Source organism: Lepidochelys olivacea (assembly GCF_965140295.1).
Source record: "Lepidochelys olivacea isolate rLepOli2 genome assembly, chromosome: 1".
Classification (NCBI taxonomy): Eukaryota; Metazoa; Chordata; order Testudines; family Cheloniidae; genus Lepidochelys; species Lepidochelys olivacea.
The window spans coordinates 153325180-153350482 of record NC_140411.1 but is presented as its reverse complement, the minus strand read 5'-3'; the positions used below and the strand labels follow the sequence as shown (position 1 = coordinate 153350482).

Genomic DNA, 25303 nt, shown 5'->3' with positions numbered 1-25303 from the left:
CTTTGTATTGATCATCATATTCCTCATGGTTTCAGATTTACAACTTCAGCAAAGAGCATTAAAAAAAAAAAGCAGCTTGCTTCTTTTTTTTTTTTATTAAGGATGGAGGAACAATTTGTAAATCTCCATTCAGACTGAAAAGGAGTACTTGTGGCACCTTAGAGACTAACAAATGAGCAATTTTGGAAAAATTCTCCTTTCAGTTACAGAAGCACCCTCAAAGGGCATTGCACCCTTATAAATAGGAGCAGAATTTGACCAATACGTTTGAGCAAGATTCCCAGCTTTGTTGAACCAAATCAGTAACTGTGTGGAAAATATCATATTGTTTTATGACTCAGAGCCAACAGTAATTTTTGCAATAATGAGGTTCTACCGTGATCCCTTTTTTAAAAATATGAGCAATCCCCATTACTGACTTCTCTGTAGAATATAAAAATACTAATAGAAATCAGCTTGGTTTGAATCTCTTGCAGCATCTCACAAATTGGCTTTAGCAACAGCCTGTTTTATCGTGCCTAATGCGGTAATGTGATCGGAAACCTTTGGAAACTAGTTTAATAGGTCACGTGACCTATCTCAGCCAATTGATTACATTTGGTACTCCAGGGTCTTATATACAGCTATATTTTGATATAATCATAAATGACAACTAGTCTTGCGGGCAAACAGCTGTGTAAACTATTCATTTCAAGATAGAAAAATGATTATGAAAAAAATGATTAAGATAACTTTTTTTTTTAATATTCCAGGGCAATACTTTGCACTGCTTCTGCTTAATAAAGCAGTCACAATAGGTGTTCTATTTTTTAATTAAAAGGAGTGTGAATCTTCCTGGAAGACATCTCTAGAATGGGATTTGTCTGCTCTGCATTCCATTTTTCTGTTTGAAAGCACCATGTGTGTTCAATTATCTGTTTGTATGAGTTTTTGAACTGCTACTCTCTCTGCCAAATAGAATTGAGGACAAAATAGGAAGGCTTAGTTACAATTGTATCTGTTCACTATATGCCGTGGTAACGCACGTGCTGTACTTACCCCAAGAAGCACTCTGCTATAGTGGTATTTGACTGGAACATCATATACTCCGTAGTACCACCAAAAGAGGAAGGCATTTAACCCCAGCCACACAAGCTGAATGAGAAAAATACATGATTGGATGCAATCAAAAGATACGTTTTGGTCAGACACAAATTGGGCTCAATATAGGAGTTACTGGATGGAATTCTATGGCTTATGGTATTCAGGAGGTCACACTAGATGATCTAGTAACTCTTTCTGGTCTTAAAATCTTCACCCCTATTTACCTCTTTGATAGAATGGAGGCTGCCATTTCCTCAGGGGTAGTGATTAAGGTGTTTTTTTATTATGATTATTTTGTGCTAAGCCCAGGCAGGAGTTCTTCTTAACTACCCCTTTATTCTAGATTATAATTTCCCCACACTCCACCCCGTCTCCCATCCCCATTAAATCCCGTTTCCTCTCCAGGCATATACACTAGTGAAATATCCCTAGAGCTTACTGTGCTACAAGTATCTTCCCTAAGACTACACGTACTGACTAACATATATTTATACCATTGCCCTGAATTGGATGCAACATCAGATCTTCTTAAGTGTATGTGATTAGACCACCCTCTCAAAGGTTGTAGCCTATGGAGGAAATAAGCCACAGTACTACAGCAGCTTACTGAGTGTCCACTTTAGCTCAGGTGGTTTTGTGAGGTACATGTGACCCTGAGGCCATGTGTGCATGGTTGAGCTGATGACTATTATTAATGGCAGGTCTTCAGTCAGATTTCCCCTTGTAGGAGCCAGGGGTTAAAGCTGCATCAGGCCTGCCCTACCCAGTTTTAGAGATAGTTGTTTGGCTTCAAGTCCCACAGAGCAATAGCTGGGGGCTGTGGGCAGCTTGCACCCCTGTGCCCTGCCCCAGGTGGATTTACCAGGTGGGAAAGAAACACATGGGAGGGATGGAGAGGAGGGAACAGAGAGTTGGGGGTGAACCAAACCTTCTGTTGGGGGTTAGGGGTGGTAGAAATTATAGTGCCACACTCCCACCCTAAGGATTCAGGTGTTGCTTCTGCAATGGGCCCTGGCCCTCACTAGCATTGTGATAAAGCCTGGGGCCAACCTAGACCCTGAAGGCCTGTTTCTCCTCCCGCTTACATTAGGGTAAATCAGGAGTGACACCACTGAAGGGAATGAAGTTCCACCAGTGTAAAACTGGAATGTGGGAGAGGAGAATCCGACCCCAGATCTCGATTATAGAGGAAGTGCAAAGCAGGAAGAAAAGTTCAGAAGAACTCCTAAGGCTGCATTACAAGTCTAGCCAGGGGAACAACACCCAAGTAGCATATAATACTGTAACAGTGAACAGTGCTGAACACTGTTCCAATCAGACCCTCTAAAGAAGCTTTCCTTTGGCTTGTTTTTGTCTCTACAACTTCCCTTATTTTTATTTCAATCTATTTCAAATAACTCCTCGTTTTTCTTACTCTAGTGAAAATACACTTTTGTTTTAATTCAGCTAATATTCAGCTCTTGTGAGGGAGAGATGCCAGAGCTCAGCTCCTGTGAGCTTTTGCTTACTTGAAGCATTGACCATGACAGCACAATACATTGATTTGTCAAGCCATCGGGATGTTCAAACTGCATTTTTAAATGTGTCCTAGCTACTGATATCTTTACGGACAGTAATTAACAGTAAATGGCAGGCACAATCCATTTCTGACTACACAGGTTCACGTTTCAGCAAGCACAAATGTTACATTTTTAAGTCTACTTTTTTCCTATTGGTATATAGGATATTAGCTTTAATAGCATCTGGCAACAAATTCCGTGACTAGTTATTTGTAACTTATTACAAAATTGAATATCTATATCTTTTGTATCATTAATATTTTCTTAAGACAAGCTCTTTACTGTGAAAAAAAAAAAGAGCAGCTGAGCTTTTAAATATGAAAGTATCATTTCTTTTGCCACAGGTAGATTAAAGCCCTGATCCTGCAAACACTTGCTCACATTCTTAATTTTAGGCACCTGAGCATTGATTTCAGTGGGACTGTTCAGGTCTATAAAATTAAGCATATTCAAAAGTATTTGCAAGATCAGGACCTATGATTTTCCAGACTAGTTTATCGCTATTCATTTAATAAACCTATTACACATCCTGAGGTCCCTTCCAACCCTGATATTCTATGATCATCAGCATTATTACGTTATTTTTAGACATTTGGAAAGCAAATCTAAAAATCAGTTCTAGTAACTCTTTTGAAGAAATAGAATCAATTAGCTATTTCTCATAATTGCACTGTATATCAAGTCAGATTTTAAGATATCTGGCTAGCAATCAACTGTTTAAAAGAAAAATACAGGAACATAACAGGAATCAAGGTTGAATTCACATCCTGCTTCTAGTACGTGTGTTGCTGCTTATATATACACACATGCGAACATACAGGCTCTGTAGTCTGAATCTAGTCTTTTGGGGGCATTTGGCTTTATTAATAAATCAAATAGAACATTCACTTATTAAACCCCCATCTAAGTTTTCCTCTCCAAGTTTGGCTTTTCCAGGATGATCTCTCTGTCCCAGACCCTAGCTCCCCTACACATGAGAGGGATTCCAACCACTTTTATATCCTGGCTGGAGCTAATTGAACCCACTGGCTAGAATGATATAGCATTGTTTTCACTGCATATTCATGCAAGAGTCAAGCACAGCAAATCTTAAAGGATCCCCACATGCAGAATCCCAGAATCTGCCACTCTGATATAAATAGCCTACACTGAGCACTGTACATTATATAAATTCAGTTTCATTAGCACTTATTTCTAGCTAGTCTGATAAAGTATTTCTTTACTTTCATTCAGAATTTACATTGTAATGTAATGCTATTAGCTCTCTCTCATGCCATGATCACTCTCCCATCCAAACACTTACATACATATAACTAATCAAATGAGACTTAAAATACAAAATGAAAACCTGGCCCCATTGAAGTCAATGGCACTTTACTACTAAGGACCTCTGGGATTTCACCCAGTAATTCTCTTCAGGTTCTATTGCTTACCCATAGCCACAATATCAGATACGTTAAAACTGACTCAAAGTGATCAGCATATTTCAAATCTCACAACACGTGTGGCCAAATGTGAATCACAATAAGGTGTTGTACTTACAATAACAAGGATGGAGAGTCCCTCGTTCACCACCCAGTTGCCCATCTTTGCTGGGACAGAGTGCACACTGGCTTTGTTCTTTTTCAGGCAATGTGAGTATCTCCCCACAGAAGGAAGTGAGAGCAGCTGCCTTGATGCAACCTGTTTCCTTTGTCATTCATCTAGAAATTAGCTAACCATCAGCCCATGCAATGGTTTAAATTTGCTGTATCTTTCCTGACATCTCTACAAACACAACATCTTAAAACCCCAGCCTTAAATAAGGAGAGCTTGAAATTGACATTTTTCTCTTGTGTATGAATTACTTTGGGTTAAACAAATGTCACTGGAGGGTGTTTCTGCCTGAAATCATGGTGTCACTTTGCACTAAAAGGTTTCAGTGTTGTAAAGTAATGAGAAACTACACATGATCAGACTCCTCCTCAGTTCGTCCTCCCCCCCCCAGCACTACACCCTGTCCCTCCCACGCCTGCTCCCTCACCTTCCTCTCCTCCACAATGTATTACTCTTCTGCAGCTCAGAATCCCACAAAAGCCTCCAAAGTTGATTTACCATCCCCCTTCCTGATAGACATGCACTAGCAACTCTGGCCCAGATAGTCAGAGGTATCTATGCTCCTAGCTTCTCTTGATTTCAGTGGAGGTTAGGGAACCTACATATGTCTGAAGATCTGGGCCTCTTTGCCTCTCAGCTGCTTTCTGCTTGGCTCTTCAGATCAGTGCTGTGGTGTGGACATGCCTTCCCAGCTAGCCCGGAAGCGTTTCCAACTCTCATGAGACTTGGTGCTTTTTATAAACTCCCAGCTCCTGGAAGCATGTGATTATGAAAGAATCTCAACTTGAGTTTTTGTTAAAAAAAATAAAGTGTGTGTGTGTGTTGGTGGAAGACTCTAGCCTTTGTGCTTGCAGAGCGAAGTGTAGAAATGTGATCCAAATATATCCTAAAGGCTCAGACACCAGACAACCCCCACATGTGTTCCCTTTTGGAAGGCTTGTGGTTTTTTAAGCCAACCCCCTGGACTTGACAATGATGTGACTCCCAGATGCTGTCCAAGGCTGGCAGTACATAGTAGCAAAAAGGTAGATTGGGGCAAGGTCATGACTCTTGCCTGTGGTAACTTCCCACTTCCAAAAATGCCCCCACCTCTCGACTAGCATTTCCTGTGTGATCCACCTCCCATGCCCTTAAAAACAGAGAGTGCCCAAGTGTCTGTCAATTGACTTTGACAGAACTACACCAACTGATACCAGCTGAGGATCTGGCCTTGCATTTCTGGCTCTTGTGTCTGTGAAAAGAACATTCTGAAGGCAAAAAATTTGCAGTACTTAGGTGCTGACTTTGGTCTGCTCTCCAGCCCCTGTACACAACAAGAACCAATCAAATCTCCCCACCAGGGAAAACCAGTCCCCCAGTTTAAAGGGGGATTTGCTGGTGCCATAGAATGGCCCCAAGGGAGAAGGGAAGGTGTGTGGCCAGACTGCCCTAAATTCCAGCTGTTCTGGGCTGCCAGACATTCCCTTAGATATAACTTATGCCTTGGCTGCAGTGGCATGGATAAGGAATAGTTCCTGGCCCCCCAGGAATCCAAGAAGCACTGAGCTCAGCACAGTCACAGCCCAGAACTGACGATTGCACTGGGGGGGGAGGGGATGTCTGATCCATGGCATTTCCAATAATAAATCAGACATTTTGTTGTGGTTTTGAAATGTCCCGTTATCAAATGCATATGGACTGAAGAGAAATTTCTCCTCTGCCCCAGGAAATCGTGCTGTGTAATTAGCTTCAGAATAAAAAAAGGGTGGTACTGAGGGCAAGAAAAAAATGCCACTTAGACTATCTGATGTTTTTTCTCTTCTCTAACCAGAAGCTCCCTTAGAAGAATAATATCAAATGTCTCATAGGAAGAGAAATGTAACCACTGAAAATATTATTCACTTCGATAAGCCAGTGAAACATACTTCTCTCCAACAACCTGTAACCGCCACACCAGTGATTACCCAGCAGAATATGCTTTAACTGGCCACCTGATGTACAATACCTCCCTTGAACTGGGATAGCTGCTTGGAAACAGACTGGAGCATTACACTCAGTAAGTCGAAACAAAAGATGGATGTCAGCTACTCTCACAGCTGATGTGATCTATGGGAGAAATCCTGGCCACATTGAAGTCAATGACAGTTTTGCCATTGGCTTCAATGGGACTAGGATTTCACCATGGGTGACTAACTCATAGAAGGCACCTGTGCTCTATGTGGCCCTTGATTCTCTTCATGGCACTTCCATGTTCTATTATAGTTGATGAACAAGTGAAACTTCCCTTCATCTGGTGTTTGTAAGTCTTTGAAAGCTTTATATTTACCGAACTCCATGAAGCACAAGACAAGGAAATATTGCCAGCAGACTGCATTGATAAAAATAGTTATTCTATAAGAGTGTGAGATTGTAGAACAAAGACATTCCCCTTGTTTTCATGCTTCAAAATTTCCTGTTTGTATAAAATGTTGCAAAATGGCCAGTTGGGATAGGGAAAGATTTCTGTACATGTGAAAGTTTTCACTGCAAAGATGTGCCATTTTCACTAGAAAAAGGTCCTATTTTAGCACAAATGTTTTGCAAAAAATGTTCAAGGCTCAAGGATTTGGAATATCTTGTGACTATTGCACACGCACACACACACACACACACCTCTAACACAAATTCAACAAGTCCATCTCCCTGCCAGCACAGTGTTATTCCCTGTTCTGTCCCCATGTAAAAGCCATGCAGTTGCACGAGACCCATGTGTTTAGCACCTGCCTGCATTAAAGCGTTGATCCTAAACAGTGCACAGCTGTGAAGTGTTGCAGGTATCAAACCAAGGAGAGCAAGCACAAAGGAACCTGACCCTGCCTGACTGAGCACATTGCTGAGCAGCTGTTATGTTGCCCCTACTTAGTAGTAGAAGTCAAGTCAGGAGCCCATCACTATGCACCTCTTTTCCAAGCTGAGGTTACCCTGAACTACATGTCTCTGCTGATATACTCCTTTCTGCTAACTCCCTGCCCCTTTGTTACCTTGCACACTGAAGGGAAGAAAGTGGGCAGGCAAAGGGCTTGAGAATTATTTTTGCTCAGTACAGATGACTAAAGCTTCATGTTTCATCATACTAGCATTCACAGGTAGCATCTGCTCACACTTGCACTGGAGTGCAACAGTTGTATGGTGCCTGCTGTGCCTTGCAGAGAAAAGGTCTGTGCTTATGCACTGGTGGAAATGGTCACTGGGTTACTCGGTGATCCCTGATCCCACAGAAATAACATATTCCGAGACTCCTTGGATCCTGTTAGCAAAATTACTAAACAACCTCATGACAGTGCCAGCGAGTGAAAAAGGGCACAATTGCATTTCATAATGAAATAATAATAAAAACAGCTCTCCAAAGCCTCATCATGCTGAGTGGACATGAATGGCAGAAGAATAGCGCGGACACAATGGATTCCACCTGAGACTGCTTATGACAGGCCAAAACTGCAACAGACCCCCACCATTATCCCTTCAGCACTACAGCCTTGTTAGAGAGAGATTCCAGTGGGCTTAGCAGGTCTGTCTAGGTCTCTTGGACTTTAAATTGTTCTTTTTCAATTCTCAGGGCAGGTGGCTCCTGATCATCTTCTTAATCATGACATTTCACAACATCTTATTCCAAGCAGGCAGGAGAGCCATGTGCAGGGCTCCAACAAGCTGCAGGCTCAGTATCACTGACGTTTATCGGAAAATATCCATTGGTGATTTCAGCATCTCACAGCGGTTTAAATGGTACAGCAGGCCTATGCTATACAGAGAAATAGCACCCTCAAGTGGTGTATCCTGCATAAGTACTCTTGGAAATACAGTCCTGCATATATTCTCATGTAAAGTGGACTGGTTTCCAGGCAGATGTTCATTCAGACATTATTCCCATAATAAATGTAGAGCTGTAGATAACGCCTTAAAGGATACATTCACACACACCTCCTCCTCTGCACAAAGTCAGAGGCCAAAGTAAACTGGGTTTGGGTAGGACTGGAGAATCCACCTCCATCAGCAAGCAGGACACAAGGCAGCTTCACAGCCCCTCTGCAGCTGGTATGCTGGCTCTTGGGCTAGAGCAGAAGCCACAACTCACCCATTTCTCCTCATGGGAGAAATTGTGGTCACTGGATCCAGTTAATCTCAGACTCATTGGTTTGCCCTTACCCCTGTGTTAGGCTTTACAGAGCTGGTGTAAGGTCACCTTGCATCCCTATTCAGCCACTCTGCCCTGGTGAGGGGGAATGTCAGCCAAACCTGCTATGATGGACACATTTCTCGCCAAAAAAATATCCAAAGGTGAAAGGCAAGGTGTCCTTCCCCTTCAATCTCATTCCAATCTACCCACTTTTGAATGGAAGGTCTGCTAAATTGGCCCTAGGTATATTATTAAATAGGTTTATAAAGTAGGATTCCAGCTAACGTAAGCCACTTTCCATGCAGTAGGAACTGCCGAGAGGAATATCTGCTTTAGAGCAGGTTACCTAGGACAGTTTCATCAACAAAAAGTCAACACACTGAAATTTCACTAAATGGAGTGAAATCAATGGTCACACATGGAAGGTGAAGCAACATTTGAATGGATTAAGAAGGGCAGGAGAGGCAGGATTTTAGTAGCGTGAGAGTAGGTAGTGTAGCAACCTCCCTAGAACTTGGAAGGAGGAGCAGATGTTGAAGGAGGGAAGAGTTTGGAGGAAGCATATCTGTGTGCACATGGCTAGAACGCTAGCTGCAGTTGCAGCATCTCTGTAAATGGTTCTCTTAATAAAGAGCCAGTTTAAAATTTTGCAAGCATGGAATCCTTTCATTTTACTACCCAGCCCAGGGTAGAAAAAACAGAATAGGTTGCCAAATTAGAGGTTACAGGAGTTAAAAGTTAGGAAGGACAACACAAACTGGAAAAAATGTCAGAGTCACCAATATGCAGTGTCATTGTTGCCATGTCAGTCCAAACATTAGAAAAACAATGTGAGTGGATGGTCCCTTTACAGTATGTGCTAAACAATCTGTTCCACCTTGCACTTATCTGTGATGCTGGGAGTATTTTTCCCTGAAAAGAACTCTGTGTGGTTTGAAAGCATGTCTGTCTCGCCAGCACAAGCTGGTCCAATAAATGATATCACCTCCTCTCTAAGATCCTACCAATGTATTCATACAAGGCAAATTAGACATACATAGTTTAGTCAGTTACCTCTACCCCTCCTTCCCTCCACCCACCAAGACACTAGTTCATTCACCTTCCTTCTCCAATTACTGTCCTTACTTTGTTTCTTCAATTTCCACGGTACCTTGCTGCCTCTATAGATGAGCCAAGTAAACACTGCACTATTGAGGCCTTCATTTTTAACCTGGCCAAGAGGAAAAGAAGGTCAGAACAAAAAGCTGTGAGGGAAGTTCTATTTCAAGAGAGAGATTTAAAAGTGTACAGGAGAGAAAGCAAGAGCAACAGAAGGTTGCTTGCAGGCTGCAGCCACGGCCAAGCATGAGGAAGCAGGTAGCTAATATACTGAATGATTAGACAGTGCCATCTGGTGGACACCAGGCACTTACACAGATAGCACATTTGCGTGCTGTGCAGTCAGCTATCTTAGCCCTGGTCTACACTAGGACTTTAGGTCGAATTTAGCAGTGTTAAATCAATGTAAACCTGCACCCGTCCACACGATGAAGCCCTTTATTTCATAGAATCATAGAATCATAGAATATCAGGGTTGGACGGGACCCCAGAAGGTCATCTAGTCCAACCCCCTGCTCGAAGCAAGACCAATTCCCAGTTAAATCATCCCAGCCAGGGCTTTGTCAAGCCTGACCTTAAAAACTTCTAAGGAAGGAGATTCTACCACCTCCCTAGGTAACGCATTCCAGTGTTTCACTACCCTCTTAGTGAAAAAGTTTTTCCTAATATCCAATCTAAACCTCCCCCACTGCAACTTGAGACCATTACTCCTCGTTCTGTCATCTGCTACCATTGAGAACAGTCTAGAGCCATCCTCTTTGGAACCCCCTTTCAGGTAGTTGAAAGCAGCTATCAAATCCCCCCTCATTCTTCTCTTCTGCAGGCTAAACAATCCCAGCTCCCTCAGCCTCTTCTCATAAGTCATGTGTTCCAGTCCCCTAATCATTTTTGTTGCCCTTCGCTGGACTCTCTCCAATTTATCCACATCCTTCTTGAAGTGTGGGGCCCAAAACTGGACACAGTACTCCAGATGAGGCCTCACCAATGTCGAATAGAGGGGAACGATCATGTCCCTCGATCTGCTCGCTATGCCCCTACTTATTTCGACTTAAAGGGCTCTTAAAATCGATTTCCTTACTCCACCTCTGACAAGTGGATTAGCGCTTAAATCGGCCTTGCCGGCTCGAATTTGGGGTACTGTGGACACAATTCGACGGTATTGGCCTCCGGGAGCTATCCCAGAGTGCTCCATTGTCACCGCTCTGGATAGCACTCTCAACTCAGATGCACTGGCCAGGTAGACAGGAAAAGAACCACGAACTTTTGAATCTCATTTCCTGTTTGACCAGCGTGGCAAGCTGCAGGTGACCATGCAGAGCTCATCAGCAGAGGTGACCATGATGGAGTCCCAGAATCGCAAAAGAGCTCCCGCATGGACCGAACGGGAGGTACGGGATCTGATCGCTGTTTGGGGAGAGGAATCCGTGCTATCAGAACTCCGTTCCAGTTTTCAAAATGCCAAAACCTTTGTCAAAATCTCCCAGGGCATGAAGGACAGAGGCCATAATAGGGACCCGAAGCAGTGCTGCATGAAACTGAAGGAGCTGAGGCAAGCCTACCAGAAAACCAGAGAGGCGAACGGCCGCTCCGGGTCAGAGCCCCAAACATGCCGCTTCTATGATGAGCTGCATGTCATTTTAGGGGGTTCAGCCGCCACTACCCCAGCCGTGTTATTTGACTCCTTCAATGGAGATGGAGGCAACACGGAAGCAGGTTTTGGGGACGAAGAAGATGATGATGAGGAGGAGGATGTACATAGCTCACAGCAAGCAAGCGGAGAAACCGGTTTTCCCAACAGCCAGGAACTGTTTCTCACCCTGGACCTGGAGCCAGTACCCCCTGAACCCACCCAAGGCTGCTTCCTGGACCCGGCAGGCGGAGAAGGGACCTCTGGTGAGTGTACCTTTTAAAATACTATGGTTTAAAAGCAAGCATGTGAAAGGATTACTTTGCCCTGGCATTCGCGGCTCTCCTGGATGTACTCCCAAAGCCTTTGCAAAAGGTTTCTGGGGAGGGCAGCCTTATTGCGTCCTTCATGGTAGGACACTTTACCACTCCAGGCCAGTAACACGTACTCGGGAATCATTGTACAACAAAGCATTGCAGTGTATGTTTGCTGGCGTTCAAACAACATCCGTTCTTTATCTCTCTGTGTTATCCTCAGAAGAGTGAGATATAATTCATGGTCACCTGGTTGAAATAGAGTGCTTTTCTTCAGGGGACACTCAGAGGAGCCCGTTCCTGCTGGGCTGTTTGCCTGTGGCTAAACAGAAATGTTCCCCGCTGTTAGCCACAGGGAGGTGGGAGGGTTGAGGGGGTAGCCACGCGGTGGGGGGGAGGCAAAATGAGACCTTGTAACGAAAGCACATGTGCTATGTATGTAATGTTAACAGCAAGGTATACCCTGAAAGAGTGTAGCCACTGTTTTATAAAATGTGTCTTTTTAAATACCGCTGTCCCTTTTTTTTCCCTCCACCAGCTGCATGTGTTTCACTGATCACAGGATCTTCTCCTTCCCAGAGGCTAGTGAAGATTAGAAAGAAAAAAAAACGCACTCGAGATGAAATGTTCTCCGAGCTCATGCTGTCCTCCCGCACTGACAGAGCACAGACAAATGCGTGGAGGCAAATAATGTCAGAGTGAAGGAAAGCACAAAATGACCGGGAGGAAAGGTGGCGTGCTGAAGAGAGTAAGTGGCGGGCTGAAAACAGGGCTGAAGCTCAAATGTGGTGGGATCGTGATGAGAGGAGGCAGGATTCAATGCTGAGGCTGCTGGAGGACCAAACCGGTATGCTCCAGTGTATGGGTGAGCTGCAGCAAAGGCAGCTGGAGCACAGACCGCCACTACAGCCCCTGTGTAACCAACCGCCCTCCTCCCCAAGTTTCATAGCCTTCACACCCAGATGCCCAAGAACGCGGTGGGGAGGACACCGGCCAACCAGCCACTCTGCCACAGAGGATTGCCCCCAAAAAAGAAGGCTGGCATTCAATAAATTTTAAAGTTGTAAACTTTTAAAGTGCTGTGTGGCATTTTCCTTCCCTCCTCCACCATCCCTCCTGGGCTACCTTGGTAGTCACCCCCCTATTTGTGTGATGAATGAATAAAGAATGCATGAATGTGAAGCAACAATGACTTTATTGCCTCTGCAAGCAGTGATCGAAGGGAGGAGGGGAGGGTGGTTAGCTTACAGGGAAGTAGAGTGAACCAAGGGGCGGGGGGGTTTCATCAAGGAGAAACAAAGAGAACTTTCACACCGTAGCCTGGCCAGTCATGAAACTTGTTTTCAAAGCTTCTCTGATGCGTACCGCACCCTCCTGTGCTCTTCTAACCGCCCTGGTGTCTGGCTGCGCGTAACCAGCAGCTAGGCGATTTGCCTCAACCTCCCACCCCGCCATAAACGTCTCCCCCTTACTCTCACAGATATTGTGGAGCACACAGCAAGCAGTAATAACAGTGGGAATATTGGTTTCGCTGAGGTCTAAGCGAGTCAGTAAAGTGCGCCAGCGCGCCTTTAAACGTCCAAATGCACATTCTACCACCATTCTGCACTTGCTCAGCCTGTAGTTGAACAGCTCCTGACTACTGTCCAGGCTGCCTGTGTACGGCTTCATGAGCCATGGCATTAAGGGGTAGGCTGGGTCCCCAAGGATACATATAGGCATTTCAACATCCCCAACAGTTATTTTCTGGTCTGGGAAGAAAGTCCCTTCCTGCAGCTTTTGAAACAGACCAGAGTTCCTGAAGATGCGAGCGTCATGTACCTTTCCTGGCCATCCCACGTTGATATTGGTGAAACGTCCCTTGTGATCCACCAGTGCTTGCAGCACTATTGAAAAGTACCCCTTGCGGTTTATGTACTCGCCGGCTTGGTGCTCCGGTGCCAAGATAGGGATATGGGTTCCGTCTATGGCCCCACCACAGTTAGGGAATCCCATTGCAGCAAAGCCATCCACTATGACCTGCACATTTCCCAGGGTCACTACCCTTGATATCAGCAGATCTTTGATTGCGTGGGCTACTTGCATCACAGCAGCCCCAACAGTAGATTTGCCCACTCCAAATTGATTCCCAACTAACCGGTAGCTGTCTGGCGTTGCAAGCTTCCACAGGGCTATCGCCACTCGCTTCTCAACTGTGAGGGATGCTCTCATCTTGGTATTCATGCGCTTCAGGGCAGGGGAAAGCAAGTCACAAAGTTCCATGAAAGTGCCCTTATGCATGTGAAAGTTTCGCAGCCACTGGGAATCGTCCCAGACCTGCAACACTATGCGGTCCCACCAGTCTGTGCTTGTTTCCCGAGCCCAGAATCGGCGTTCCACAGCATGAACCTGCCCCATTAGCACCATGATGCATGCATTGTCAGGGCTCATGCTTTCAGAGAAATCTGTGTCCATGTCTTGATCACTCACGTGACCGCGCTGACGTCGTCTCCTCGCCCGGTATCGCTTTGCCAGGTTCTGGTGCTGCATATACTGCTGGATAATGCGTGTGGTGTTGAATGTGCTCCTAATTGCCAAAGTGAGCTGAGCGGCCTCCATGCTTGCCTTGGTATGGTGTCCACACAGAAAAAAGACGCGCAACGATTGTCTGCCGTTGCTCTGACGGAGGGAGGGGCGACTGACGACATGGCTTACAGGGTTGGCTTCAGGGAGCTAAAATCAACAAAGGGGGTGGCTTTACATCATGGAGTATTTCAGGCAGGACTTCTCAGAGGGTTCCAATAAGAAATGGTGCACCTAAGTTATTGTTCTTATTGGAACAAGGAGGTTAGTCTGGCCTCTGATTGAAACATGGCTAGATTTACCTCGCTGCACCTTCTCTGTGAGTGACTACAGTGTGACCTAGAGGAATGAGTCCCCTAGACAGGGGAGGAGGGGAAGCAAACGAGTACAAAACAAATCTGGTCTATTTCTTGTTTTGATCCACTCCATCTATCTTTTACATCTTTGGCTGGCAGGAGACGGTGGAGAAGGACTGCATGCCATCCACATCTCATGGCTGCTCGGCAGAAGATGGTACAGTACGACTGCTAGTCATCCTCATCTCTTGCCTGCCTGGCAGAAGATGGTACAGTACGACTGCTAGCAATCCGTATCGCCTGCCTGCTCACCATAAGACGGTTCAATAGGACTGACTGCAGGACTAAAGAGAATGACCTGGTCAAGTCACTCCAAATTTAGTCCCTGCGCCCATGTCTGCCCAGGTGCTCCCAGCCGACGTGGCCAGGAGCACTTCGGACACGACGATGACAGCTACCAGTCGTATTGCACCGTCTGCTGCCACAAGGCAAGGGGTTGCTGCTTCTGTGTAGCAATGCCGTACCGCGTCTGCCAGCACCCAGGAGACATACGGTGATGGTTACCTGAGCGGGCTCCATGCTTGCCGTGGTATGGCGTTCGCACAGGTAACTCAGGAAAAAAGGCGCGAAACGATTGTCTGCCCTTGGTTTCATGGAGGGAGGGAGGGAACGGGGGCCTGACGATATGTACCCGCGACAATGTTTTAGCCCCATCAGGCATTGGGATCTCAACCCAGAATTCCAATGGGCAGCGGAGACTGCGGGAACTGTGGGATAGATACTCACAGTGCAACGCTCCGCAAGTCGACTCTAGCCTCGGTACTGTGGAAGCACTCCGCCGAGTTAATGCACTTAGAGCATTTTCTGTGGGGACACACACACTCGAATATATAAAACCGATTTCTAAAAAACCGACTTCTATAAATTCGACCTTATTCCGTAGTGTAGACATACCCTTTAGTCTTTCAAATATGGCTTAGGGATGCTGGAGGAGATTTGCTTTTATCTACCCAGTAATTCCTACCATGTTACAATTCCATGTTACAATACAATACAGCATGGTCCAAATAGAGTTTCTCTTGTTGTGTAAACAGGAACAGACCATGGACTTCAGTGGGGCTGTTGTGCTGTTCGGGAATATTTGAAATGTGGTTTAGTCCCATCTGTGCAGCAAAACCAAGCCATATCAGGAGGTTACCATATTGACTCTGGTCTTTCAACACAGCAGGAATTTCAAGGTGCACCAGCCCTAACAGATGGGGTTCTGGAGTTCTCCAAAGCTGGCGAATGGTGGAAGGAGGATTTCTGGGATGGGGGGTTGGACATTGTCCATGTGAGGGTGCATAGCAAGGCAAGGCAGCCAATAGCCTGTCGTTACAATACCATTTATGGGAATAAAGAATGATAATGTACTAAATAATTTACTATCAGTGGCCCAAGTTCTCCTGTCTTCCTCTACAGGCAGATATGGATGAAAACCCATCAGAGCTATGCAAGGGGAGGGTATGGAAGAAGAGAGTCGTCCTCTGCCTCTGTAACCTTATTCTTCCTCTTCCATTAAACAGCGGTGTAACTCTCTGTTAGAAGAGTTGCAGAAACAGGGCCAGGAGCGAGAAAGCATTGGTGCTCCTGGCACTCAGACAGGTACATAAACGGGGCAGTAACGTGTGCCTGGGTAATGGGAAACCAGGTATCCCTCATTCCCCCCTCCTCCGCAACAATTACACCCCTAAGCCCCTTGGAGGGCGTTAGAGCCTAGTCAGCATTAACTCAGGCACTTTCTCTTTGTGATTAGAGCTGAGGAGGCAAAGGGGCAATGGCCGTAGAAGGAAACTCAGCAGCACAGCTCCACTGCTGTGTCAGGGGAGGGTCAGGATGCAGCAGAATGCCACAGCGGCTCCAATGGGGAGGGTCCCTGCTTGCAGCGCTGCCTCCGAGTTTCCAGCCAGACTGGAGTCACGAACACTGGCGTGGACGATCTGGTGATGATCCACTGACACCGGAGCTCTTCCGCACAAATGGAAAGGGTCAGGCAAGCATGTGTGCATCCAGGCAGTAGTCTCCTGAATCCAAGGCCTGGTCTACACTTAAAAGTTGCATTGGTAAAACTACGTTGGGGGATGTGTGTGTGTGGGGGGGTGGGGTTGTCTTTTTAACCGATACAGTTATATTGATAAAAGCCCTAGCATGGATGCAGTTATACTGATACAAAAGGTGCCTTATACTGTAGCATAAAGCTATATCTACACTAGAAGGCGGTTGTCGGCATAGCTTTGTTGGTTGGCAGCGTGAAGCACTGCGATTTTTTTTTTTACCAACATAGCTGGACTAGCGAAAGCAAAAAGCTATGCCAGCAAAACTGCACTCTTAACCATATAGTTTGTGTCGCACAATGGAGATGGCAGTTTTGCCAGTATAGCTGTATCCACACAAGGAGTGCTTTGCCAGTAAAGCCATACCAATCTAACTGTCCTGGCAAAGCCTTCTAGCGTCCACATGGCCTTATTCCCCTTCTGGTATGGGAGTAGCTATATTGGCCTAAATGCGTCCATGCTGGAGGGGTTGTACTGCTTTAACTATATCAGTATAATTTCACCTATCCTTATGAAGTAACTGCTCGATGGCATCTCACTTATTATCCCTTTGACAATACCTCTGTGGGGCAGTGACCAGAAGACATAACTTACCCATCATGTACCTGTGGAAAGGCACTGCCAGTTCCACGTCTTGTAGATATGACTTCTGACTCATTCCTATTTGGAAGACAGTAATTTAGTTTGAATAATATCAATAGGGGAACCACTGTGGGATAATGTCCCATTTAATGGACATGTCCAAGCAAGATACTGTAATATAATGAACCCTGCTGCCAGGGAGTAGGCTACGGCTTTCAACTGAAAATCATAATCTAGCTAGAATGCCAATACATGGCTGGTGAAATTTACCCACGTACCAAGGAACAGCCCAAGGCCTATGTGCCATTTAAGTCCCATTTAAGCCCTCTCCTGATGTCGTATTTTACATCTCTTGCCACCAAATTTGCTAGTTTTACATTTTTCCCTTTGGTCAGTTTCATTAGAAAGACACTAGCTACAACTTCTCTTCCTCTGGGATTCCCCCCCCCCCCCGACAAGTCAAGAGACTTGTCTGAATTAGCATGCAAAGCCCTCAATGGCTTAAATGAGACACGGGGTGAATTTCAGCTGGCTACAGTGGGCAAGTGGGGGAATAGCTCCCTTTGATGGGCACCCACCCAGCCAGTTAGCTGTAAAATCCCTCTTGGTAGTGGTTCTTTATTTGCTTTACCTGAAAAGGGTTAAAAAGTCCCACAGGTAAAAGAAAAGGAGTGGGCATCTGACCAAAAGAGCCAATGGGAAGGTAGAACTTTTTAAAATTGGGAAAGAAACTTTCCCTTTGTCCCTTGTTCTCTGGGCTGCAGAGACAGAGCAGCAATACTATAAGCAACTTAAGCTAGGTATGATGCTAAATCATCAGATTATGCCTAGAACTACTTATCTGAACTCCAATGTTTAGCTAGACGCGATTAGGATTATTTCTTATTGTCTTGTGAACTCCTCTGTTCTAACCCCAGATGCTTTTGTTTGCTTGTAACCTTTAAGCTGAACCCCCAAGAAAGCTATTTTGGGTGCTTGATTTTTGGAATTGCTCTTTTAAAAATCTAGCAAAAGCCTAAGTTCCAGTTGTATTTTCTTTCTTTTTGTTTTTAATAAAATTTACCATTTTTAAGAACAGGATTGGATTTTTGGTGTCCTAATTGGTTTGTGCATGTTGTTTGATTCGCTGGTAGCCACAGCTAATTTCCTTTGTTTTCTTTCTCAGATCTTCCCGCGGAGGGGGTGTGTGTGTGAAAGGGTTTGAGGGTACCCCATAGGCAATAATTCCCAAGTGCTCCTTCCTGGGTTCAAAGGGGTTTTTTTGCATTTGGGTGGTGGCAGCATTTACCAAGCTAAGGTCAGAGAAAAGCTTTAACCTTGGGAATTTAATACAAGCCTGGAGTAACAAGTATTAACTTTTAAAATCCTTGCGGGCCCCACTTCTGCACTTGGAGTGACAGAGTTGGGGTTCAGCCTTGACAGGGCATAATAAAGTTTCCAGGAAAAGCTCTGAGATTGCTCTCCCTATTTGCTTGAGTATGTCTTCTGTGCTCAATAGGCCTTGCACTCGCTGTCTGCACAGAGGTTAATTTAATCCAGATAGAATTTCTATTGGGCTTTTAATACTGAACACTTACAGAAGCTTGCACCATTGTTTACCGAAGTTTATATCTAAAGCCTTGAAAAACAGATCTACCTTTTTCAGCTGAACTCTTGTCTAAAAATGATATTAAAAGGAGCAGGATGTGAAGGTCACATAGGTATTCTAAAGAGGTTACATCAAAGGAAGAAAAAAAAGAAAGATTACTCTTTATTTGTTTTTAAATAAAAGCAGATTAATTTTGCAAACTTATTTCCAGGCTGCTTGAGATACTTGGGAGCAAAATTTCAAACCAGTCCTACTAAATCACACTCCAGAAATCTGCAGAAGTCCCCCATGTATGTGTAACAGCATATATCACACATGGAAGGTCTGCACAAAGAATTTAGCCAGAGAATTAGCACAGGAGAAGTTCTGATGAATAAGTGATGTGTCTAAGTCCACAGCAAAGTTATGTTTTGATTTAGATGTCCCCTTAGCCAGATTTTTTCCCTTTCCTTGCAATGAACCTTTTGGACTTGAAGTTTCTCCTTTCTTTGTTGTTTCAGAGTACTGAGAAAAGAAAGGTTATTTCTGCTTTGCTTAGTTAAGACAACAGCTCAAAACACAGACCATGGCTTCATTTTGGGATGATTATAGGAAGAGTGATTTATAGGTGTTTGCTAATGGATTCTTGCTCAGGTCTCTGGGATTTTCCATTTCACTTTGTACCAAAGGCAAGTCAAGCTGAACAGTTAAACGTACCTGGCAGGTGGGTCATTTGGTTAGTTAACCCTACGGAACGGCTTCCAACCTTCACAGGATTTGCCTTATATGCACAATAAGTCATTAAGACACAGTCAATATTATTACTCTGGTCCTTAGTTCACTACAGTACAGCAGTAATTTTTCACTTATTATACTTTCCCCCCCCAGTCCAACATCCTCAATAATTTGCTTCTCTATCCCCTTTCAGAATGTTTTTGCCTTCCTCTGATTCCAGATGGCTTTGTTCCATTTCTGGTTTTACACAAGCATGTAACTATGAAGCAGGGCTTGTCATTTGCAATGCCCTGGCCATTCCCACTCTAGCATCTCTCATTTGTACACGTAGAACACATTTCCTAATAGAGGACTCAAATGCTGACCTTTTGGGGAATCACTTTGTTAGTTTGGTAAAAGATTCCAGCAAGACAGTGACACTGATCCCTGATCACATTGTCCAGAGGGGCCCAAGATACTGACAAAGTTAGTCTTCTTTCCACAGACAATGGAGGCAACAATCCCTATGACCTATCTTTGCTTTGTGGTTAGTTTTCTTTCTGCTCATTGCCTCTTTATACCATTAGGATATGCCTGAACACTACCCTGGGTAGAGGGAGTGGTAGAATTAAGTTCCTGTGTGTACTGCAACAAAACATAATTAAAGAAAACTAATCTTGAAATCTAGTCTACTATTAAAACAAAAACTAAGAGAAGAGGTATTAACAATAGCTATGCATACTACATCTGCCACTATGTCACTCTCCTCCTTATTGTGGTTTTACAATCAGTTTCCATTTTCTAAGGTGTTTCTTTCTTCTCTATTGCTGTAGGGGGGAAACTGATTAGCTATTTAGGAGAAAATAGTGAAATTGACTATATAAAATAAACTGGAAAAAAATCACTTTTTCCCCTCTGTAGTGGCCCGTGGCCATCCCTTCCCGTCAGGCTTGGAGGGAAGCCATGCTCCTCACTATGTTGTGCCTATAAATGCAATGCTCAACAGAGGAATTAGCAGTTTACAGGCTCTGGCCAGTGCAGAGCAACAAGCAAACGCAGGCCATCTGGCCTAAAGTGGGTAGGCTGCCATCCCAGGGGTGGGGCTGGCAGTAGGGGGTAGAGGGACCCAGGCCCACCCAACTCCACCAGGTCCCAGCCCCAGGGCCCTGCCAGTGCTGGAGAATTCTGCTACTGGGTAAGCGGGGATCCTGCCCAAACATGCTGACCTAGACTCTGGCAACACAACTGGACTAATGTCGGTTGTCCCTGGGCTACTTCCTACTACTCCTTCTGAGCGTACCTCTGTCTCCTGGGGTACATGGCCAGCAGCAGTCCCAGTAGCTCCTCTAGGTACTGGTCAGTCGGCAGTCCCAGCACCTTCTCGAGGTCTGTGGTGCTGTAGAGCACAGTCTCTGACGCAGGGCTCAGCCATGGGCAAGGGACATCTGCTCCCTTCCCTGGCTCTTGCAAAACTGAGCTGTAGGGCCCACCTTTTAAACTTCCTGCCCTGCCCCTTTGCTTCTGGCATGGGGATGTGTGGCTTGCCTGGCTCCACCCACCAAGGGGTGGAGAGTGGTACCTCCCCGTCAGGCTCAGAGGGAGGCCATACCACCTCACTACACCCTCTAATAATTTTCAGTGACAAATTAGAATAATAGGAAAAAACATTTCAGCTAGAAGAGTGATTCTTCACTTGACATTAACCCTTTAAATCAATCCTTTGCTTTTGTTATTAATACAGCCTGGGGTAGTGAGGCAGAGAGCAAAATAATGTGTACACACATTATAGTATATGTGTGATTAGTATTATCTGACAGTGCTTATTGTCTCTCTGTAGAGGGACTTACCTGTCTTGGTACTTGGTAAGGCCTCCCCCCATTACCACAGTATCTGAGCACCTCACCACCTTTAGTGTATTTAGCTTCACTACACCCCGTGAGGTAGGGAAGTGCTGTTATGCCCATTTTACAGATGGGGAACGGAGTTACAGAGAGATGAGGTGACTCATACTGGAAGTCTGTGGCAGAGTAGGGAATCGAGTGCAGGTCTCCCAGGCTAGCACCCTGCCCACTGGATCATCATTCATAGTGAGATATAAAATGATCTTCGAGGCTGGTCCTGCAAACATTATCCCAGACTATGGTGTTTACTGAAGTCACTAGGACTACTCACAGTAGTGAGTATTACAGCTAAAACATTTTAAAGTGACTAGCACTTCTAAGTTTTTTAGTTCTGGGGTGCTTATCTGGAGACTCCTTAAAGGAGCCTATCTGAAATCAGCCCCTCTGAAAATCAGGTCCCTCTGAGGAGTCTCAGGATGGGTGCTCAGGCACTCCAAATCACTAGTCGCTTTGGAAAATCTTGCCTGTATTTGGTAGTAAGGATTTGCAGGACTGGCGCTTTAGTTGGCAATACTGTGTATCTGCTTTCAAAACACCGTCAAATGTGATCAAAAGGTGTCTTGAAATACCCAAGCGTTAGAGTTGAAATGACTCAGCCATATAGCTTAGCATAAAGATGTAATGTATATACTTTTTTTAACCCCTGGAATAGCATTATGTAGCTACACAGTTTAGGGCTGGTTTGGTTTTAACAGAGCACCATTATAAACATAGAATCATAGAAGATTAGGGTTGGAAGAGACCTCAGGAGGTCATCTAGTCCAATCCCCTGCTCAAAGAAGGATGAACACCAACTAAATCATCCCAGCCAGGGCTTTAGCCAAACAAAAATGCTTTGTTTGAACACTAAAGCACACTGTAGATCTAGGTCTCCAATGGGGTTAACGTAATGTAAAGTCAGATTGTTCTAAATAGCTCTTTGGTGCTAGCATTGGTTTGTTAGATCAAAATTAGAGGAAATAGCATTACTACAGATGAAAGCCAAGGCTGTGTCCATTTGTAGTTCTAATAATTGTATTCTCTAAATGTAGTTCTGGTGTCTACTTTTCTTTTCCAGGAAAATCTCTTTTCCAGTCCCTTTGTAATGCCTTTTTTCAGCAGGTTCTGAATGCATTTGAGCAGAATCTTGCTAGCAGTCTGCATATAGTATCAACCATTTTCAAGGACATAGAAGCATCTGTACACTCCCATTTTCACAACAGTGACCCTTTGATTAAAAAAAGCAACCCTAGAAAAAATGATGTGAATGTTTTGTTGTTCCTTTCTATAACAACACCTATATTCCAATATTGCCTTCATAACGCAATAGACAACAAGGGGAAAAAACAGGAAGAAATACAGCCTAAAGAACATAAAATTTATTAGGGTCACTGACTGCAGACAAGCAGATGCAAGCATATAGCTTTGTATTTTTTACAGTTACTGTATTTGGCACAACTCAGGATACAAAACGGACAGTCTGTTTACAAGCACAGCAATGCATACATAACCACGACATAAATATAGTTCAAGTGTCTTTCAGTGAGATGCTATAGTCCTCATTTAATGCTTAGAAGCTCAGAAGGCTGCAGAAGTCAAAGTGAATTAATCTGTAACCTGACTAACTCTGACTCTGTTTTCTGCTTATCAAAATACACCATGCATCATTTTGTTGGACACATCATTTATGGATGATTAAAGTTGTAGACTGCCAGGAGAGGTTAGCCAGATGAAAAGAATATTTGAAGAAAATTTTCAAAAGCTAATCGATGAAACATATATTATGTATGGCTATTTTCTGCTAAAATGTGTATGTGGATATTAATTCTCATGAAAGTGAGGACCTAATAGCAGAGGTTTAAGGTAGATGTAGTGTGAGGATGCACTGTGCACTGTTTCCCCACAGAGGTCTGAATGCCCCTAAGGCGGATTCTATTCTTCAGTGAGCTAATCAGTTCTGTACCTGGTCTCAGGTCAAATGTCCTATTTTTGTCCTGAATGTCCTCTTTGGAGAAAGTAAAGGCATGTTGCTCTTGGCCAAGATTTTCAAAAGTCACTAGTGATTTTAATTGCCTCAATTTTTGGATGCCCAACTCGGGACACCTTAGAGGAGCCTGTTTTTTCAGAGGGTAGCTGCTCAGCACTTTATGAAATTCAGGCCTGTCTGAAGGGTTTCAAGTTGGACATCCAAAGAGTGGATTTACTTGTTACTTTTGAAAATCTTGGGATACTAAATACAGGCTATCTTGAGAATCGGGAATCTGTGCAGACACCTAGCGCACACCCATACATTAATATGTTTAGACATTATTTTCTATTTATATCTCAAATACATGCTATGCCTGTCCCCGTTTTTTCTGAGTTCACTTTAACCAGAAAGGCACAAAACTGCAATCGTAACTGTTGCTGTATTGCTTAGCTTGTTCATGCAACCATGTGTCCTTTTTAAAATCTCACCAGGCAACAATTGGCATCCTGCAATTGGCTCCCACTTCTAAATGTACTTAATCCTGGCCTGTAGTTAGAGCTCTGCAGGTATGCACTGCATTCATTTATAAATTGAAAATTTCACAAGACCTTGCTACTCAGTTAAGGGGAAATGATTGCCATTTCTGTCAGCAATAATGGGTTCCCACTATGGCCTGGGTAAAATTTTAGCAAAGAATAGAATTGACAATTTTTTCTCTGGTAAAATTTTGCTAATTTTTATAAGATTGGATCTCTCTCCCCCACCTCCACCCCCAGCAATATAGTAGGTTGTCTGGCTGAACAAACTGGTGGGTCCCGCTTCCCATAGTGGCCCGAGACCCCTGGGCCGCTCTTACCACAGCCCAGCTCCAGCTTCTGGCCTGGCCAGGGCCTTGTGGGAAGAGGAGGAGCTTTTGCCTTTTGAAAATGTGGTCACCCTAACTTAGAATAGCACAGGGAGTGAAATAAAATTTCTGTTTTATGTGTTTGGATGTTAGCAACTCTTGCAGAGAAAAGCTAGGAGCTGGTATGTTCATAAAAAACTGGTTTTCAGCTATTTTGTTTTAAAATATATATCAGTCTTGCCAACCCCAAGCATCCAGAAGTCATAGATATGTAGTGCTTGAGAAGCTATCAAGTTCAGCTCCCTGCACTGACTTTTTATGAGTCAGGTCCCCAAAATCATGAGATTGGCTAAAAACTATGAGATTTAAAATGTGAGTGAGAGAACGTTATTTTCATTTGCCTTCTGGTTCTTGAGATTTTAGAGAATCTCATTTTCAATCTTTTCTCTGCAACGATGAGGGCTAGGGTCTTACTTTAAAAAAAATGAAAAGCTGAGATTCTTACCCAATCACGTAACTCCATGATCTGGGGCTTGAAGGAAAACATCATGAGATTCGTGATAAAAATCATAAGAACTAGCAACCCTACAGTCATTTGCAATATAAAGTTAGGGTTTCCTTTCCTTATTTGACTCAAGTCTCTTTATACTGGTAGCTCACTTACAAAGCAACTTTTCTGATTCATTAATATCTTTAGTGGTACATGCTGTCCACTAAGAACACTGATTCCTTTTTCCTTCCCAAATATACTATCTAAATAACACAAACCCATGTTACATTCTGTCCACATGGACCTGGTGTGACATGAAACATGCCAATGTGGTATAACCTTAAACTTGGGTTTCTAAAAAGTGAAGTTCTAAGAACTGGGACTGACACAAATATGTTTCATCATTTTAATCAACATTTCTTTGTTTTACAAATATGTGAGAATAGACAAGAACCAGGTCCTGCAAGCCTTTATTCATCTGAAAAATCACACACACACACTCATTGCTACCACTGTCCCTTTCTCAATATGAATAGCTAGGTAAAAGCTTTAATTCATGCTCCACACTAACCCACTAGAGTACAGATCTGACACCAGTGTTTCTGATCAGTGACTATCAATGTTGAAAAAGGTTTTTTGTGTGGACTCCTAGTCACTACATGCATAGAATCAATGTAACCATTAGTACCCCAGGACAGTCATGCATCAGAGCCTGACCCATAGTACAATTAGGATGACGGGGAAAATGTGACTCAACAGCTATCCTTTAAAATACAGAGTCCAACACTGCACAGGGCTTTTGCCTCCGTCCTTCCTTCATATACTCTTCCCACCAGCAGTAAGACAGCTTGATCAAAAATTTATATGGCAGCCGTGTTATCTGATGGGTTTATTTAA

At 44.0% G+C, this 25303-nt stretch overlaps 1 protein-coding gene across 1 annotated transcript in view; it reads right to left on the bottom strand.

Annotated features, from left to right (window-relative positions):
* CYBB (cytochrome b-245 beta chain) overlaps positions 1-4318 on the bottom strand; it is a 33497-nt gene extending 29179 nt beyond the window's left edge. Inside the window, exons 1-2 of the mRNA XM_084617609.1 lie at positions 4185-4318; positions 1039-1134 (exon numbers count right to left, since the gene is read on the bottom strand). Coding sequence (XP_084473735.1) covers positions 1039-1134; positions 4185-4229 — 141 coding nt within the window. The 5' untranslated portion in view covers positions 4230-4318. The remainder of the gene's footprint in view (positions 1-1038; positions 1135-4184) is intronic.
* Between the last annotated feature and the right edge of the window lie 20985 nt (positions 4319-25303).